Here is a 20,068-nt window from a genome sequence, read left to right as displayed (position 1 = left end):
CATAGTATTATTGATAAATGTTATTTTCAACCATTTGTAATAGTCTTGCCATAAAATAGTATACATTAACGTTAATACATTTATATCCATTGTACTAAATATAAATATTCACAGGAGTATTATTAATCAGATTTCTGTGGGTCTAAAATGTGAATAGGTTAAAATATGATGTGTCAGAATCGCGGGTGTACCTCACGGATTTAAATATCTGTTTTGAATTAAAAACGTACTTGATATGTACCTCAGTGTACCTACCTTCTATGTAAAGATTTTAAAATAAAATACACAGGTACACCCGCCATCCTGACGTCAGGACCGAGGTACACCCGCGATTCTGACACACAAAATATGGCGGAGGTGGACGACGGATAATAACATAATGCCTAATCATTGTTTGTTACATTTATAAAGTACACTATTAAATAACGTAAATGATACTTTTTTCATTGGTTTTTCTATAATACGAATTCTCATCTATTTCAGTATTGTCTTTCTTCATCATCGCGTATGTCTAATTACATTATACGCATATGTTGTATCTTTGTAGTATTTTTACTTAATTTAAAGGGGAGGAATATTATTGCAATTAAATAAAACAAGATTTTTATGTCAAACCTTTAAAACATACAAAATATATTACGTAAGATCTAAACTAAATACAAAAATCAATATCGATATTTTAGAATTACAAAAAGAAACGCATGCGACGAAATGCGAGCGCATGCTACAAATGAATACATCTGCTGCAAAATGGTGTGAAGTTTAAAGATAATGTGAAGTATACAAAAGGAAAACATTTTAGTAAAATCATTAATAAATATGGGCTTGATCATTATTTTATTGACATGTATAACACGGAGTCTTTCAAAGATTCGACCGATTAAAGAAATTGACAAGTACACACGGCTCTGGTAATACCCGGACTACCTTCCATACACCAATCAAGGCTATCAATCTCCTGAGCTCACCGTACATACCACAATATTTGACTACTAACACTTTGTTGACAATAGTGATGAACAAGGCGCGTAAACCCGTGTTCCGACCTTGTAGCCTTTTCTATTTATCAGCCGTAGCCTTTTCTTTTTTTTCCCTACGTGATCGAATCATAACACTAAGTATATAATGGTAACACGTTCATAAATCCCATTATGTGTTTCATATTGAGTAAACGGACACAAATTTTGACAAAAGTAGACATATATTTGATAAAGATGCTGGTTCTACTTCTTACGATTAGTTATGATAATGATTATGCATGAGAATTACTCCCTACTATGGAGAAAAAGTAGAATGGATAAATGACGTGATTATTCAATACACTTACTTAGCATAACAGGGCAATCCATTGTGAGCCAATTCATTATAAAGTTCTAACTACCCTCCTAATAGATTTTAGTAAGTATATAAAACAATATATTCAGTAAAAAAAACCTGTTCAATATTAAAATTTGGAACCCTGTATATAAATTTAAAATAGGAACGTAGAGTATTATAATAAATTCGTACTTGGTACGTATAATATCAATTCACTATTGACAAATATTCGTACTGTCCAGTTATATGCTTAGATAAAGAAAAAAAGAAAGTAGATTCGACATTTAAAAAGAATGAAAAGTAAATGAAATTATTATACAAAATATATTCTCTTCCTCCACGCGTCATATATAATTTTTTTTAATTCACTCCCCATTTCATCATTCGTATAAAACCTACCTACCTCGCCCACAATAGACGCCTAGATTGTCATTGTATCACTATTTAATCATGATTACTGCTAAATGCCTGTCTAAAGGCTAACCAGTCACCGCCTACATGTAGCCTCCCTCCCTTATCTAAATATCTATATTATATTCAAAACGAAAATGTTCTCTCAAACGGACCTTTCGTCATCTGACGTATGCTGTCAAAACAGGACGGCGATACAAAATGGCCGTTTGACAGATCACTTTTGATTAGACCGAATATTTGATGTCACTTACGACATTTAAAATAGACGAATAATAAAGTACAGTCTTGGTAAAATAATGATATACCTATATTGAATAAGACAGTTACTGTTCACTGTCGCGTTTATCCTATTTGAGCCTTTAAAAGGCAGTGGCGATACGAATTCAACCAATTCCATACCTCGTTGATATAAGAATTAAATTTGTTTTATTTCCACTGCTTTGAAAAGATTCTATTTTTAGAAAATAAGGGTAAACCACACTATTAGTTTGAACGTTTGCTGGTCGATATGCGATCATATGCACTAATATTATGCAATAGATTTAGGTTGGATTAAATGTGATTTAGCCTATCATAATACATTTATTAATGTCAGACATAAGTAGGTATTGATAGGTGGTAAATAAATTTAAAATTATATAATAAAATTGTGCTTTATGATGCCCAGTCGGGCTTAATAAAATATTTCCATACGTGTTTTTCTAAGAACGAGCATTATAAAAAAATAATAAGTATAAAACCAATTTATGTTTTTATATCAATACCTAAGTACGTCAAATTTATTAGAACTATCATTAAAATACACGAGTTACACGTATCCTATTTACATTGCCTAATGAAAAGCTGATAACGGTTACAATTTCAAATTGGAGAGTATAGGAGATTACTGCCAGATGGCGCCAATTTTATTTGACAACTGACAGACGTCATGTTGACATTTAAAAATAGCTATTTAGTGCATCAGTCTAAATAAACCCTCATTGTAGGATCCGTGTAACGCGTAAAACGACACCAAACTCCTAAAATAAAGCAGTCTAAGACTGCGCAGTACCTAAATCCGTGAAACAATCGTGATATTTGCGGATATAATCAGAATTGTCCGGATGTGCGGATATATCAGTTGGTTGCGTGGGGTGGGTCCGGTTGTCGTCGCTTACATGAGAGTAGGCGGGTTCATGGCATCGAGCAGTTCAAAGCCCTGCACGATCCATGGACGACAACCTCTAAACGTATATCAGAATTTTAGCGACTTGGCAAACAGTGCAACAGTCGCCTGGGTCTTGTCACCGTTGAAGCGACGCAACTCGACGATGGCCTGTGAATGTGAAAAAAAAATGTTTCAAAATCGCATTTCTCTTCTTAACAATAGTTAGGCGAAAAATTATAATTAAATCTAACAAATCAAATAACATCAGGCGATTGTATTTTATAATGCAAGTCAAGTAAAACGGTTTAATTTAAAATTGTCGCTCACCTGCTCCCTGGTAAAGCCGAGGGCAAGAATTTCTTCAACTTCAGTCTCCCCAAATTTGTCAGTCGGAAGAATGGTCTGGCTGGGGTCGTTCAGACCTTAAAAAGAAATAATGTTTATACCAATGAGGTTACATGACAAACAAATTGTATAATGCAAAAAAAATACACAAACAGAGTGATGTACGTGGATAAAGCGAAGGTGTGCAGGATCGTGACATGTGAAAAGATGTAGTTTTTGTCTACTATTGAAAAGAAGGGTATGAACGACATAAACAAAGCTCGAGATTATTCAGAGAAAATGTGAGCTCACAGACTTTAACGCGCTTTTTAACCGGCTTCAAAAAGGTGTGTTTTGCCGTGTGGTTCCCGGCACTATTACAAAAAAGAATAGGACCACTCCATCTCTTTCCCATGGATGTCGTAAAAGGCGACTAAGGGATAGGCTTATAAACTTAGGATTCCTCTTTTAGGCGATGGGCTAGCAACCTGTCCCTATTTGAATCTTGGTTCTATCATTAAGTCAAATAGCTGAACGTGGCCATTCAGTCTTTTCAAGACTGTTGGCTCTGTCTACCCCGCAAGGGATATAGACGTGACCATATGTATGTATGTATGTTCAAAAAGGTGGTTCTCGGTTGATATGTATGTATGTATGTTTGTCCCGTGATTATCTTGCGTTTCACTAAACCGATTTTGATGCGGTTTTCAGGTTTCAGGTCAGTATTTGGTACACTAAGGAGAAGGTTTTAGAAATAAGCGACTTCAAAAAAGGAGGATAGCGATTGGACGCGGTTCTCTTTTAACAAAAATTATAGTCTACACAAAATTTTTTAAAATTTTTCAAAACTCAATCTCTTGATGGTATATTCATACCATCGCGCCCGTGAGTACCGCGAAACCGCGGGCGGAGACTAGTATATATCCATATACTAGTCTCCGCCCGCGGTTTCGTCTGCATAAATATTACCATCTGTCCTTCTCTGTACTATTTACGTGCAAAATTTTATGACGATCTGTTCAGTGGTTTGACGTGAAAGACGTTAAAACAAACACACTTACACATTTACAGTAAGTATGTATGAAGGTACTACGGACGCTACTTACCAACTCTTTGTCCACTGCCGCCGGCAGTAGATTGAGCAGCGGACGAGGGGCGGGCTTCCTCTTCTATAGACAAAAGTAATAGTTAATACCATAGACATTTAGGAAATAAATGTAACATATACTAGAATACATCTAACTAAGTCATTCTCTCTAATATACAACAAATAACTTTTTAATAAAAATAATGTTGAAAATGTCTTCGCAACTGATAGAAGTTACAACCATCAGCCACCATAACATTTCAATCTTTCATTTCAATTCTAAATTCTATAATTCTAAATCTCAACTTAACAACTGCGCATAAAGGGCCATGCAAACCGACGACAAATATCAAGAAATTTAAGCACAATATGCCATTTCTATAGGTATAATATTTTTTCTGTTTTTGTAAAATAAAACCAATAGCCACCAACATTGCTATAAATACATATAATCACGTCTTTATTCTTTACGGGGCAGTCCAATGAAAATATTACTTTATTTATTTAAACATGTAAGGCAGATTTTTGAAACAATTTTAAATTAAGGGATAAAAAAATATATTTAATATACTACTAATAGTGGTCCAAGGATGACTTAGTAAAAGATGATGTAATGTTCTTCAACATTATAAAAAGGACTAGAAGTTGGTGGCAAGAAATTACACCAGTGAAACAACATGAGTTTTTTTTTAAATAGAGACATTATAAGTAGTAAAATATTACATAATACTAATAAAGGTTATTATTATTGCTAGAGCCAATACTTTAATCTACTTAATTCCAGTCACAAAACTACTTGAAATTAAATTTTAAAATAATAAAACAAATTAGTTCAAATTTAAATTAATTTGTTTTATTAGTTTCAATTAAAATTAAATTAATAAAACAAGTACTCATAGCGATGGCAAGTGAAATCTTGCATGCACGTTGTGACAGTCAGTCTTATTACTTCTATTTTTCCACCTATGTTTTAATATAATAAATTAAAAATTATTAAAAGGAGGATGTATTTATAAACTTACAAGCTAACTTCTCGGAGTTCGGTAAAATTTGGCATGCAGGTAAAGAATTTATGAAAATTTACATGGAAGACGGTGCAAGCAGTGCCGTAAATAGGGGCGGGGCCACGCACTGGGCACAGATCTCGAAGGGCGCAAATATATAGCCAGATAAAGACCGCAAAAATGTACCTAAAGATAAGCTATAGTTATGAACACCAAGTCACGACACGATCAAAATCCGTCACAGATACTATATAATATTAGATGCAATCCGTGACTTAATTTGACTATTTCTACGAATACTGATGAGGAAGACGATAACAATACTAGTTTTTCTTACAAATGGCAGATAAGGACCTGACTGATGTTTATTATAAGAGAATATTTAGAAGATAGACCTAAGGGCGCAGTTACCGGAGCACGCATGGGGTGCAGGAAATGCTAGTTACGGTACTGCGTGCAACTGCTAGCAATTTTGAGAATAACACATTCACTTTATATTGCTTTTAGGAATAACTACACATAAATTACATGCAATTGATAAATTATAAAAGAAATACAAAACAAAAATCTTTTTTCTTTTAAATATCCGGAATCTTATCAAACATCTTGTGATTATTGGTTCTTTCTACTCCGTAACAGATCGACGTGATAAGTACTCGTACTTGTATTTGCTAAAGAATATTAAAAAAAAATGTATCCATAGAATAAAATCAATATTTGCTATAGCATATAAATAATAAATGTATAAACAAGAAATACTTTTTCTTAGGATTTAGATGAAGTTTAAATTTTATTAAGTTTTTAATATCCTATGCTTATTTGATAATTGACTGGAAAGAAAAAAAGTGAATAAGTATGTTATTGATGTTTTTATATACCTGCTGATATAATCGGTATTTCCTCTTCTTGTGGGACAGTAGAAGGAAATAAATATAAATAATGGTTACGATGAAGATTTTTTGTCTCTGTTTTAACAAAGATTTATTAGTGCTGTGTAGTTTGTTTCGCCGCTTCTTCTACACATGCGCTTTGGAAGCGGTACCTAGTTATAATTAGATTTAACTGATGTGACGTCAATAAGTGATACCTTGTATCCAATTTTGAAAATCTATTCTTTTAAAACAAATAATAATACCAATTATTAAAACACGAACATGTTTCAGTCCCGCTTTTATGGTTTAACCATTGAACCGATTTTTAATGAAATCATGTATGGCCATGGATTTATTATCTGAAGTCAATTATAGACTTTGAGACAGTACAGAAATATTTCCTACAAAAATAATAAGGGAATATGTTTGTATGTACCTGCTGATACTTCCGGTATTTCCATGTCTTGTGAGACAGGAAAAAAATGGAATCACATTATTCTCTCAAAGGCACAACGAAACGATATGATAACGAAACAGTAGATAGGTTTTATTTACTACATTATTTTACCAAGCTTGTCAATTTTTTACTTTATTTAAAAGTCGAAATCGACATCTGAAATAATTTAAAAAAAAATATCTTGTACATGGAAAGATTGTATATTACATGTAATTTTTTTGTTTTATATCATCTATGTACGCTTTCACAGCTATGCCATTAAACAGATGATTTTATTGAAATTTTGTATGATTATAGTTTGATTATCTGAGTAAAAAAATTGTTAAGAGATATATGCTACAAAAATAACAAGGAAATATGTCTGAATATACCTGCTAATTCAATTGGTAGTTCCATATCTTGTGGGATAGAAAAAAAGTGAAACACATTATTTTCACAGATGCATAGTAACAATTCAAAAAATTTAATTTAAAAAAATCTTTTACTACTTTCATACTAATATTACATATGCGAATGTTTTTTTGTTCTCTAGTCGATATGTAATTTGAACGTTTTAACGGATATAGTACAGTTGAATAAATTCTTGATGATTTTTTTTGTATCAATACAATATATTTATTATTATTCAAAGCCATTATTAAACTATCAGACAGTTAAGAAATAAAAAGTGACATGTTTATATATACCTGCTGATACAACGAGTATTTCGTCGTCTTGTGAGACATTAAAACAATGGAAACACATTATTTTCACAAATGCATAATACAAAAAGAAAATATTCAAGTAAATATTTTACAGTATTGTTTGTATTACGGTATTTATACAAGGTTAATACGATAAAATATTAAATTATATCAATTTTATAGATCTGTACTAATGACTACATATTATAAAGTCTCCCTAGTTCCTCTGTCTGTATGTATGTATGCGCTTATCTTGGAAAGCTGTGGACGAATTTTGTTCCTTGGAGGGCGTTCTCTAGGGAAGGTTTACAAATGCTACCCGTGCTAATGTTTAAGTCTATGTGTAAGCTTTTACGGCAAAACCTATAAACTGATATTGATAAAATGTTGTATCAATATAATCAATGACATGAGGTCGAACATAGGGATTTTTTGTGTTTCTATATACCCCCAGAATTAAAAATTTAGAAAGAGACAGCAATGAAATATTTAATAAGATAATATGTTTGTAATGTTATATATACCTGCTGATACAATCGGTATATCGTCATCTTGTGGGGCACGAAGAGAAAGAAATACATTATTTTTATATATACCTAATGCATAATACGATAACATCTAAATATCGGTTTAACGAGATCATTTCTCTATCTTACGGTTTTTTCTTTTATAATTTTTAAAACAAAAAATCATACTCCCATATTAATATAATAAATGCAAAATATTATCTGTTAATGTGATAATTTCATTTTTGTTTTTTCTAAGCTATACAATTGTAGATTTATAATGAAATTTTTATGAATATATTTTAATTATTCTATTCGAAGTCAATAATAGGCAATGAGACAGAAAAGAACTATTGGCAACAAACAAAATTAAGGGAATATGTTTGTATATATACCTGCTGATACAATCGGTATATCCATAGCTTGTGGAACAGAAAAAGAAAGGAAAAATATAATTTTCATCAATAAATAATAATATTATTAATAAATAGTTGAACAAAACAACTATTGTTTTTTAGGAACTAATACATGTCTCGTAATTTTTTTTTTATTTAAATGAGAGATGAGAGAGAGAGAATATATGGTATTTTTATTTAAAAATTCGCATAGAAGTAAAATATTAAGCAGAGACAATAAAAAATATTTGATAAGAGTATATATTTTTGTATGTACCTGCTGACACAACCGGTATTCCGTCATCTTGTGAGAGAATAAAAGAAAGATATAAATTATTATCACAAATGCATGATACGTTAACTAAGAACTAAACAAAATACCGTTATTTTTTACGATAACATTTTATCAATAGTTACGATTAAAAACCCAAAAATAAAATAAAAATCCATCCGTGCTATCCATTAATCAATAACAAATTATGCTTTTGTTTTTTTTTTCTCATCTTAATGCCATAGCCTCATCCTCTTTGCAAACCAGTACTAGATGAAGACATAGGGTATCCGAAAAAAACCTTACGTTTCGATGGACTTTGATTAAACCAAAAGTACGTAGTAAGTAATAAAACAAAAGACAGTAAAAAATATTTGCTACGTCATAGATAAGGGAATATGTTTGTATATATGTACCTGCAGATACAACTGGTATGTCCTCGTCTTGTGAGACATTGAAAAAAGGAAATAGGTACATCATTTTCACAAATGCATGAAACGGCAACCGAAGTGAAGGGAGACCTGGTGACCTGTAACACAGGTTCTTCTAGGACCTAGTATAGGCGCCAGTTCTCCACAATATAATTATGTAACAGAAGTCATACTATTGTTTTATATGTAAAGGTATTGTTATTGTGGAGGAAAATAAATAAAGGATTATTATTATTAAGTACTAAGTAAAAGATAGTTTTTACCACAATATATAGTTTGTTTATGGTTACGCCTTTTATTAATGTTTGTATGTTATATTTTACCATTTAAAAGAAATTAAGTGTCGTGTGGCGTTCGGCAGCATTAGAAAAAAAAAGGGACCACTACATCTTTTTGCTATGGATGTCGTAAAAGGAGACTAAGCGATAGGCTCACAAACTCGGGATTAATTTTTTATACGATGGGCTAGCAACCTGTCACTATACTATCATAAAGCCAAACAGTTGAACGTGGCCATGTCTACCCCGCAAGGGACATAGACGCATACAGACGTGATTATACGTATGTAAAAGTAATAAAAAAAATCCATCCATAATCATCTTAACTAACTGTCGTTTCCCCATCTTTTTCTAAAGCAAAAAGAAGGCAACAAATTGTTTGCAAGAATTTCGTTGACATTTGAAGAATCTGTTTGGATTCCTTTTCTAAACAGAAACTCCAACTCTTTTGTTTTTATTAAAAACTTTCCTGGCGCAATAAATCCTTACAAAATTCCTTTTAAAGTTAATTGCCAGCGTCGGCTGAATCTAAAGTGCCCACGTGCAATGTGCGTTTTACTGCGTTAGTTCAACGATATAAAGGAACCAAAATTTACGTACAGATAAGTTTCAAATGTTTCTTTTCAATGTGGATTTTAAACAAAAACGCAGTGTACCTGGCCTCTTTCTCGCTTAGGTAATTATTGTATTTGCCTAGTCTGCTTTCAATATGAAAGTATGTATTGTATATTTGTTGTGTTTCAAACATTTATCGTCAATTCACAATAAGGGCAGGTAAAGCACCCATTAGTACCATAATTCCGGGAATAGACAATGACCCAAAAAGGCCTATTTACTGAAATGACTCATTGTTAAAGAGACTTGAGACGTATTCCGGAAAGATTAATTCCCATATAGATAAATAAACAAAATAAATAAAAATCGGCTAGAAAGTTTAAGCTGATGCAAGCAGGTTTTCCATCAAAGTCGTTAGTGTGTGCGGGCCCTTAACGAGAGGATTCTTTCATTTTATTTGCGATGTTATGAAAACTTCTACAAACTCCGAGAACGTAAGGTCTTAGATTTCCTAAGTTAGTAGATTATTTTCTCAATACCGAAGTCTAGATGCTATCACATTTTCAGAATTTAATCTGACATCTGAAAGCCCTAAAACGCTAAATTTTGTTTATCCCTTTAAAAAGAGAAGTTAATTTCAAAGTTGGACTCTTAGGGGTTAACATTAATAAGCAGTTATTTTTCTGCTTCGGCTAAATTCCCCAATCTTGTCTTAAAACAACCAATTTTAGACTTTTAAGTATGTCCCTAACAAAAATTTCATATCCATAAAAATACGTGTACATACATTAATCACCAGAGATCGGATATTCGGATGCATATTTACCTAAAGTTGGGGTGTTGGGTTAGTATGGAACGTACTTCTGTACCTCAAAAATTCCGGGATTCGGCATACATACATACATACATATGATCACGTCTATATCCCTTGCGGGGTAGACAGAGCCAACAGTCTTGAAAAGACTGAATGGCCACGTTCAGCTATTTGGCTTAATGATAGAACCGAGATTCGGCATTGATACACTTAATGTTCTAATTATGTATTCGAATGTATGGCCCTATGGTGAAAGTTGTTCAGTTTGATGGTCTGAATAACCTCAGAAAGTTTTTGTACTGACTAAAAAATCACGCGGTATAATTCTGGAATCCCGGTAGGTAGGTAAATTTTTAATAAATATGATCATCCATCACTTACGTTTATAAAGGTGTTTATCATACCTAATAGGTATACGATAAGTTTCAATTTCTTGTTTAATAAAATTTCCGTGATTCAAAATAATTCGAATCCCGAAAGCAAGAAGCCGCCTCCATACTTTCATAGCCAAAATATTACTTTAGGTAAAGATGCATCCGATTATCCGATCTCTATTAATCACACACACACACACACACCTGTAAAAAAATCTAAAAAACACACACAAAAACAACAATAAATTATACTGTTTTTATGTTTCCAACATTACTAAAAACGAACGCCAAGAGTTGACAAAAGATAACGTTTCACATTATTAAATTTAGACAGTTCATTTCTTTTTAGCGCGCCCACCTTGTCTGGACTTCTCCATGGCTTCCTTCACCTGGCGTTCCTCGTGGTCCTTCACGGATTGGTTGACGATCTCGTCTTCAGAGTACCCGGACAGTCTCGCGCACTCCGGGAGGTCGGACTCTGGCAAGAATGGGGTCTCGGTACCAGTGGTCCCGATGCGCAGAACGTTGCGTTTCAAGTCGATGTTGCACTGTGTGAAAAGACATTGGTTTTCGCAATATCCTAAATCGTAGGGATGTGACATTGCTGATTCAAAATCGATTTTTATCTAATCGGTTTATTTTTTAAATATGAAAAATCGATTAATAAAAAATCGATTTATTAATCATATTAATATATATTATAGTATGCATATTAATGTCAAATTAAACGCCATATACATTATATCTTTTAGATTTATTCATTAAAAATAAACAACAGAAACAGTAAGTTCTTAAATATTCAACACAAATTAAAGTTTTTAGAAATGAAGTTTGAAAAATTAAGTTTCAGCAACGAATCACTACATAGTATAAAACAAAGTCGTTATTTTAGTCTGTATGCTTAAATCTTTAAAATTACGCAACGGATTTTGATGCGGTTTTTTGTAACAGGTAGAGTGATTCAAGAGGAAGGTTTTTATGTATAATAACAAAATTTTGCACTCGTGCGAAGCCGGGGCGGGTCGCTAGTAATGAATAACATATCAACCGAATGTCGGTAAAATGCAGTTCATCGACAACTCCATCTAGAGAATGTATTAAATTAATCATCTAAACTGTTTTAAAAGCACAGAATGAATGCAGAGATGGCGTTAATGTAATATTATGGAGCTATGATAGTATTATTTGGCAGTTCGCGTTCCGGGCTCCAAGCCAGAGGACAAAAACGTAATGTCGGAGTGCATTTATTACATGATTTTAAATAATCGATTATTTATCAATTATTAATTTTAAAAAAATCACGGATTGAAATCGATTTTTACTTTAAAAATTTTTAATCGATTATCAATAATAGATTATTTTGTCACATTCCTACTTAATCGACCGTTTTGCATTATTTCGGTGCAACCCGTTTGAAACGTCAGGGAAAACGGTATGTTCGCGTTAGCATACATTAATAATATATTTTGGGAATTTGAGTGCTTTTGACCTCAGTTCCACCTGGCGTTACTTCCGGTTACATCATCATCATCTCTCTGGGGAGGAGCCCAGGGAGAGCCTAAGACTAGGATCCAAGTTTTTGCACGAAGCGACTCCCGCCTATTTCCACAACCTTTGAAGGGGAACCATACCCAAATTACGTCATGGTCCCAAGTCGAGCTACCTGAATGTGTAGGTTTCCTCACGATGTTTTCCTTCACCGTAAAAGCATCGGTTAGCATTAAAAGAAATGTACATAACTCAAAAAGATCATTGGTATGTACCATTTGTCAGCCATGTGGCTGAGTAAGAACTGTGCCACCGAGCGTATCACTAATTTTAATACGAAAACTCAAGTAGTGTAGGAACAACTCTGTAGAATTTTCTGGTAGATTATTATACCTGATGTTATGAATGTGGATGAAGCGAAGGAAGTATTTTATTTTATTTTTATTTTTTATCTTTATGTATGCAAGTATGCAGTGATCGTGGCAAGTGGAAAGAGGTAGTCTCTGCCTACCCCTCCGGGAAAGAGGCGTGATTTTTATGTATGTATGTATGTATTATACCTGATGCCTCTTGAGCATATCAAGCCCTAGCAGCATATCCATGGGCTGCTCTTCCAACACAGAGAATGAGGTCGTGAGGAAGTCTTTCTCGATTCTCATCTGCACCATGTGGATGCGGCCGATGATGCGTTGGACGCCAACGCCTTTTGCAATTCCGGCCCATCTGTAAAAGAATAAAGCTTCTAAACACTGCCCTATACGGATAAAAGCTTAACTATTTTCCCACTAAATTGAAAAATATACTCATAACACCTGCAGATAATGTATTTTTTAAACGGTGAATTACTTTTTATGATCAGTTCTATATTTCCGAAAGTTACGTTACTTTGCCTCGTTTGAAATATTAGCATAGATTATAATAAAAGGATAAGGAACAGCGTGATAAGGGAATGTTGTGATGTGAAAGAAGATGTAGTTACAGGAATAGAAAAGGGTATGTTGAGATGGTTCGGTCATGTGGAGAGGATGAATGAAAGCAGGTTGACTAAGCAGATATACAAGGAGAGTGTGGAGGGAAAGGTCGGAGTGGGAAGACCTAGACGAACGTATCTTGATCAAATTAAGGACGTACTGGTAAAGGGTCAAGTCAAAATCGCCGAGCTTGCATGAAGAGAGTTATGAATGTGGATGGAGCGAAGAGGTAGTCTTTGCCTACCCCTCCGGAAAAGAGGCGTGTTTTTATATATGTATGTATTATAATAAAAGTGTTATAGTTACCGTGTATCCACAAGACGCATGATGTTGCACCTCTCGGCACACGCAGCTGACATTATGGTTGTTTGAGCTCCCGAATCAATGAATGCTTTCACCGGGAATCTGGAACATTTCAATAAGGTTACACAGTGTCATGTGACGCACACCCTGGGCTGCTGCCCAAAATTGGTGATTTGACGATTTGATATATAAGACACGTACTTCTTTCGGATATCTGGGAAACAAGTCTCTGGCCACACCGCCTTCGCCGGGCCCAGGTAGAATGAACAGGCAGAAAAAATTTAAGTGTGAGATATGGAATGGTTCTAAGGTGGCGTGTGTTTTCCGTCACTTTAAAATAGAATAATAGAATCTTAATTCCATCATAAAGCCATACAACTGAACGTGGCCTTTCAGTCTTTTCAATACTGTTGGTTCTGTCTACCCCGCAAAGGATATAGACGTGACTATATGTATGTACGTGTATGTTGAAGGTAAGTCCTATCGACCTCCACATACGAGGATCAAACGCGCGCCCGCCGCCACATAGTCGTGCAAAGCAATAAAAATTGTTTTTGTTTGGCAGAACGCTTGTGCATTTGTAAGATCCCGCCCACACGGTGATATTAGGTCACATTCATAAGACAAAAATAAACAGTGATGTTTATGATTTTCACACACAAATTACACGGTTTACCCTTGAGGGCGTTCATCTTAAGGTTGGCACAGTGATGCGATAGTAGTTAGGTGTTTTCAGAAATGCGACAATATAAATACGCCACATGTAGCGATTTTTAATGATTTTCTTTGCCAAAAAATTACCTACTTTTTTCTAATTTGTTGCCAGTTCTTTGTCTCTTTATCTGTTTATGATGAAAGCTTCAGTAATTTTAAGGGAAACAAGATGTTAATAAAAACATTGTGCGGCGCATTTGAAGACTTTCGTCGCTACTATATCACAAAGTGTGGTGTAATAGCCGCGGGAGAAACCCAGAGCGATATAATCCCTAATGACAACATTATTCATTCATTCATTCATATAATCACGTCCATATCCCTTGCGAGGTAGACAGAGCCAGCAGTTCTGAAAAATCTGATAGGCCACGTTCAGCTGTTAAGCTGTCAATAATGACAGGTTGCCATCACATCGTCTTAAAGAAAAAACCTATACGAAACACGATCAGAGACTCTGAAGAAGCCTAGTTCAACATAAGTCCTAACGACTAACATTCGTTCAATAATTGCTATCGCAGTTAAGAGCATGCGCGAATTCCCATCACATCCACAGGATCATTGACCGACTGTCTACGTCGATAAGATTTATGTCCAACTAGCTTTAGCACGCGACTCCGTTCGCACAAGTCCATCGCTATAATTTCAATAAGGAAATTAGATGTAATAACATTCTGGCCTTCATTAACACCTCTGACCCGATATTCAGAGGAAATACGAAAAACCTCCAAAGATAATGACTTAGAAGGATCAAAGTCCCACGGGAACAGTACCGTAAAGGGTACCCTATGTCATTCTTATACGCCCACGTGTATAAAAGGGATAACAAAGAAATATAAAAAGATTTATTACTACGCTTTTATTAGCTTGGGTTGTATGTATGTATGTATGTATGTATGTATGTATGTATGTAACGGAATCTTTGAGCTTAATTTTCACTGATTTCTAAACGTCTGATCAACTTGAAACTTTGCACACGTATCAAGGACCGATGACAATGCAATATTTTGATAAGAGTTTCTCATTATCCTTATTAAAACTGCCAGGATTAATAAATTCATTTTTAGATCCTTCGTATGAGAGTAAGAGAGACAGAGATAGCACCAGTGCCAGTAATCTCCATACAAGAAACCAAGAAGTTCTGACGTATAAGGAGTCCAAAAAGAGATGTAATATATTTCCATATAATGTTACTATTAACCTGAGGCTTTTTTATTTCATCGCATCGCTCCATTTAGAATTACCATTAGAAACAATAGTAGAATTAGTAGAATATTTTAAAACAATAAAAAATATATAAGTAATAAAACAAAAGTAATAAATGAAAATTGAACAACTAAATTTACAACAATACAAGAATAAAGTTACTACCTACAGAACTTTGCGATATTTAATACGTATTTAACATATTAATGCGATTCTTGAATTAACATTATGTAACTTTTGCATATTTATAATAGCAACACTGTAATACTCGCTTGGAAAATGAGTGACAGTTTGTTTATTTATGTAAAATAAGTTTTGCAGTAAGTTTTGAATTCGATTCTAACACCTGTAAACTTTCTTTCTGTTTTTTTACCGGTGCCTGTGTATTTACCTATTTGCACTTTGTTTTGTGCTGATAACTTGTCGTTATTTGGAGTTTGGAATCTTCCGTTGAGTCGAGCTTTGTTCTTCCGGATATTCGTGTGATTTTATCATCTGAGATTGGACTCTGACTGTGTTCACTGTGTTGTGCAGATATTTTGAGATAGGACTCCTGTAAAAAGTACCTGATTATTTGAGATAGGAGTCCCAAGTTTGTGTTTGTTTTTGTGAAAGACAGATTTTACTACAAAAGTGCCACGATGTCTTCAGATAAACATTGTTGCGTTCCTGGTTGTAAAGGCAGTGGAGGTATGTTTGAAATATTTTTGTTCCTGTATCAATCTGCCTCTTAATCTTGTGGTTTGATTCCTGGCAAGGCCACAATCGAAAATTGTTATGTTTGCTGGATAGTCAAAAATATTATTAACAGTGATTTATCACTATAAAATTCTTTTCAACTGGGTTTAACAATCATCATACATACATGCATACATATAATCACGTCTATATCCCTTGCGGGGTAGACAGAGCCAACAGTCTTGTAAAGACTGATAAGCCACCTTCAGCTATTGGGCTTTAAGATAGAATTGAGATTCAAATAGTGACAGGTTGCTAGCCCATCGCCTAAAAAAGAATCATGATGATGAGAATATTATGAGATTTAATCCAATCAGGCCACATATAACTTTAAGAAAGTTAGTTGTGAAAACCTCCGACGATGGGCGCATGGTTGCAAAAGTCATTTCTAGTAAGATAGTTATACAGCGTAGTAGAAGTAGTAGGAAGTTAACACTTCTACCAAAAAATAATTGTATAAAAAAACTAAAAAACTAGGCGTTTTATTGCTAATCAAACTAAAAAATAGAAAATAAATAATAGTTTAAAAAAAACTAAAAAACTACGCTTTATTGCTAATCAAACTAAAAAATAGAAAATAAAATTTAAAGACAAAGGAATTATAAAACAGTAGTAGCAAGTCGAACAATCGGTTATAGTCAATTACCTCCGATTAAAATTATAACAAAATTAAATTTATAAACAAAACAATTTAAATCAGAGTAAAAAGCGTGGGGTGCATTTTACTTCATTTTCATAACTCTCTTGTCATAAATATATGCTAATAGAATGATTTTAATATTTACTACATCAGGCACCCCACGCTTTTTACTCAGATTTCAATTGTTTTGTTTATAAATTTAATTTTGTTATAATTTTAATCGGAGGTAATTGACTATAACCGATTGTTCGACTTGCTACTACTGTTTTATAATTCCTTTGTCTTTAAATTTTATTTTCTATTTTTTAGTTTGATTAGCAATAAAGCGTAGTTTTTTAGTTTTTTTTAAACTATTATTTTTAAAAACAGATATTAATTACTTTAACCTAGACCGTGGACGAATGCACCTTGACTACATTAAGAAAATGGTTTTAATGAATATTTCAAAATAAATACATATTATGACAGAAATGAGATCTATCTAAGGCGTTATAAGTTGTTTTAGCTGATGAGCCAGCAACCTGTCAATCTTTGAATCTCACTTCCATCACATCCTATAGATCTATCTATCCTTGTTCCTGATATATATGTTCAACTCTTCGAATATGCTGTGCGTCTTTATCACTAAAGTATGAAACAGCGATAGTTTTTCGCACGGTAAAAACGGATTAACGCGTGCCATAGTACGGGGGCTGATTCTTCTTTTATGCAATGGGCTAGCAACCTGGCACTATTTTAATCTCAGTTCGTTAATTTAGCAATAAGCGTTGTCTTTCAGTCTTTCGGAGACTCTGTCTACATTTAGTCACTCAGTAAGGGATGGAGTCATGATTGCATGTATGTAAGAGGACCTGAAAGGTTTATTTAACACTTACCCATTGACATGACAGTTTATGTAAAGCATGACCACTGTGCCGAAAGTCTCGGGGTTGTACTCCATGGCAGCTTCCATGTTGGCTTCAATATTTTTCTGCCGGATCTCTTCGGCTATCATTCTTTGAGCTTCAGTATCGAATGGGTCAGAGTTCATCATCCTAAGATTAAAATTTGATAAATTAGTACTCTTTGAAGATTTATTGTTATTATTTTATTAATGTTAATGATATTTTAATGTTGTCATAAGTATGTATTTTTATTTTGGTGTGTAAGGGATTTTATGTTTAGGAAATCAGTGTACTCTGAATATTAATAATTCCAGAGTCCCATCCCAAAAATATAAATATCTCAGATAACACAAGCTTATCTTTTTCATTGTGAACCAAGCTAAGGAAATATATTTTTTACTATATAAAATTATGTTTTGTATACATATGTATATGCTGCATAGTTCCAAGAGTTTGTGGTATCTTTGTTTCTGATACAGCTCATTTTACTGTTCCAACTTAATAAATTGGTAAAAAAAAATTTCGACATTTTTATTAATACATATTTTAAGTAGTTTAGTCACATTATAATTAACGGTAATAAACCGCAAAATGCATTGTTGTGCAAGTGTAATGACGCCATGTAATAGTAATTACTAATGACAGATTATTCTTATGTCTTTATAATTAAAATAGCTGTGTCTGGCATTTTAGAAATGACTATAAATATATTATTGTTTACAATTAGGTTATTAAATAATTACTTACTATATGGCAAAATATGTACATGTATTTTTGATAGTCATTGATTTGACTTTGTTAAAGAGACAATGACTAACAAAACTTTAACAAACTAACAAAACTGAACATTTAATAAGGGAGGGGTGTTAAGGGAATTGAAAGTTAAACGAAAAACATAGTGTCATAAGGTAGGGAAGAAAAGTTAACAGATACTATCATGCCTTTAGCATATTGCAGAGGGACAAGAATTTAGTGGAAAAAAAAATTAAAACAAGAAATGTAAATACATGTGTACTTTACCTTATTCTTTGTTGCTGGCGCTCCGTTCTTGCAGATATTTGTTCTCGAAGCACCGATGCAAATGTATCTGTGCAAAAAATATATTCAAATGTATTAGACAGCAACATATCTGAAATTCAAATTTTGTTATATAGAATGTATGGGGGCTCACCAAGGTTGCCGCTGAGAAGGGCATCCGCTAATCTTGGATTGTTCTGCTTGAGCAATGCGAGTTGGTCTGGATTCGCGAGAAACATCTCACGAATGATACGGGGATCTTCCTCGACTGGTGGATTTCGAGAAGCCATAGAAGTGCTCGCTCCAGTCGGCACTTGGATGTTGCTGAAGTCTAAGTTAGCCAACCCTGATGGCAAAGCTGCAAGGTAGAGGAAATTTTTTGCATTTATTTAAAAAATATTTGAATATCTGATTAATGTCTATGACAGCTTTGTCATCATTTATGATTCTTTTTTATGTTTTCATAGTGACATTGAATTTCATTTAAAAAATGCCAGTTCTTGGCCAGTCCGATATTTATGACAATTTTTCTGACGCGCAATGTCACTGACATAAACACAAGATGACAAAGCAGATTGCGAGTGGACGTGATAACATTGTAAGAGGAAAACATTGTTACCTTGGCTCGAGTCGTTCACGTTGAGGTTCGACGCTGATTGCAGCATATGTAGCAGCACGATGACATCTCCGTCGTGCACGCCATGCTCCTTCAATGATTTCTTATCGTCCAGAAGAGGCTTGCCGTTGAAGTTCAAAGTGATGTCTTTCGCGGGAAATCCTGATTCAATTTCGCAGAACGCCTTGAAATTCTCCAGCTCCAGATCTTCTGAGACGTCCAAGACGAAAATCTCGTCATTGAGAGTGGTCACTGTAATTTTCATTGTGAAATTTTGGTGATATGCCGACTTGGAACGAACAAAGAGCGCGGTTTGTATAGTGTTTATATTTCGGGGATGACAAGCCAAAACATCTTTTTAGATCACCATCACTGTGCTTCGTTGACTTCTGCCTCCTTCAACAAAAACGCAGAAAGTTTTGGCTGGACTGAAAGCAAAACCCTCTCCCTACCTAGCAAAATGTTCGAGCGAGGGAGATAGGTGTTGCCAGTATAAAAAAATACTGATAGTATTGATTTTTCCTGGGACAAAAGATATTAATGTTGTCGTTATTCAGAAATTAGA

The 20,068-nt window shown here is 33.8% G+C and overlaps 1 protein-coding gene across 1 annotated transcript; it reads right to left on the bottom strand.

Annotated features, from left to right (window-relative positions):
* Nucleotides 1-601: 601 nt before the first annotated feature.
* On the bottom strand, nt 602-19,996 carry LOC106130615 (protein DDI1 homolog 2). The gene is made up of 10 exons (XM_013329510.2): nt 19,507-19,996; nt 19,042-19,245; nt 18,891-18,957; nt 17,862-18,020; nt 13,695-13,793; nt 12,978-13,140; nt 11,288-11,477; nt 4,309-4,371; nt 3,206-3,300; nt 602-3,046 (listed from the first exon to the last, which is right to left on the bottom strand). The coding sequence occupies exons 1-10, from the start codon at nt 19,766-19,768 to the stop codon at nt 2,966-2,968; spliced, it is 1,383 nt and encodes a 460-aa protein (XP_013184964.1). The 5' UTR covers nt 19,769-19,996; the 3' UTR covers nt 602-2,965.
* Nucleotides 19,997-20,068: the final 72 nt, after the last annotated feature.

The sequence above is a fragment of the Amyelois transitella genome, chromosome Z, assembly GCF_032362555.1.
Source record: "Amyelois transitella isolate CPQ chromosome Z, ilAmyTran1.1, whole genome shotgun sequence".
Lineage (NCBI taxonomy): Eukaryota > Metazoa > Arthropoda > Insecta > Lepidoptera > Pyralidae > Amyelois > Amyelois transitella.
Note: the sequence above shows the minus strand (reverse complement) of the source record. Positions and strands in the feature narration are given on the sequence as shown.

Coding starts and splice junctions, on each gene's coding strand:
- LOC106130615 (XM_013329510.2), bottom strand. CDS start 19,768: ATGAAAATTACAGTGACCACTCTCAATGACGAGATTTTCGTCTTGGAC. Junction 18,021..18,890: donor CGCCAGCAACAAAGAATAAG/GTAAAGTACACA, acceptor TTTTAATCTTAG/GATGATGAACTCTGACCCAT. Junction 3,047..3,205: donor TCGGCTTTACCAGGGAGCAG/GTGAGCGACAAT, acceptor TCACATTCACAG/GCCATCGTCGAGTTGCGTCG.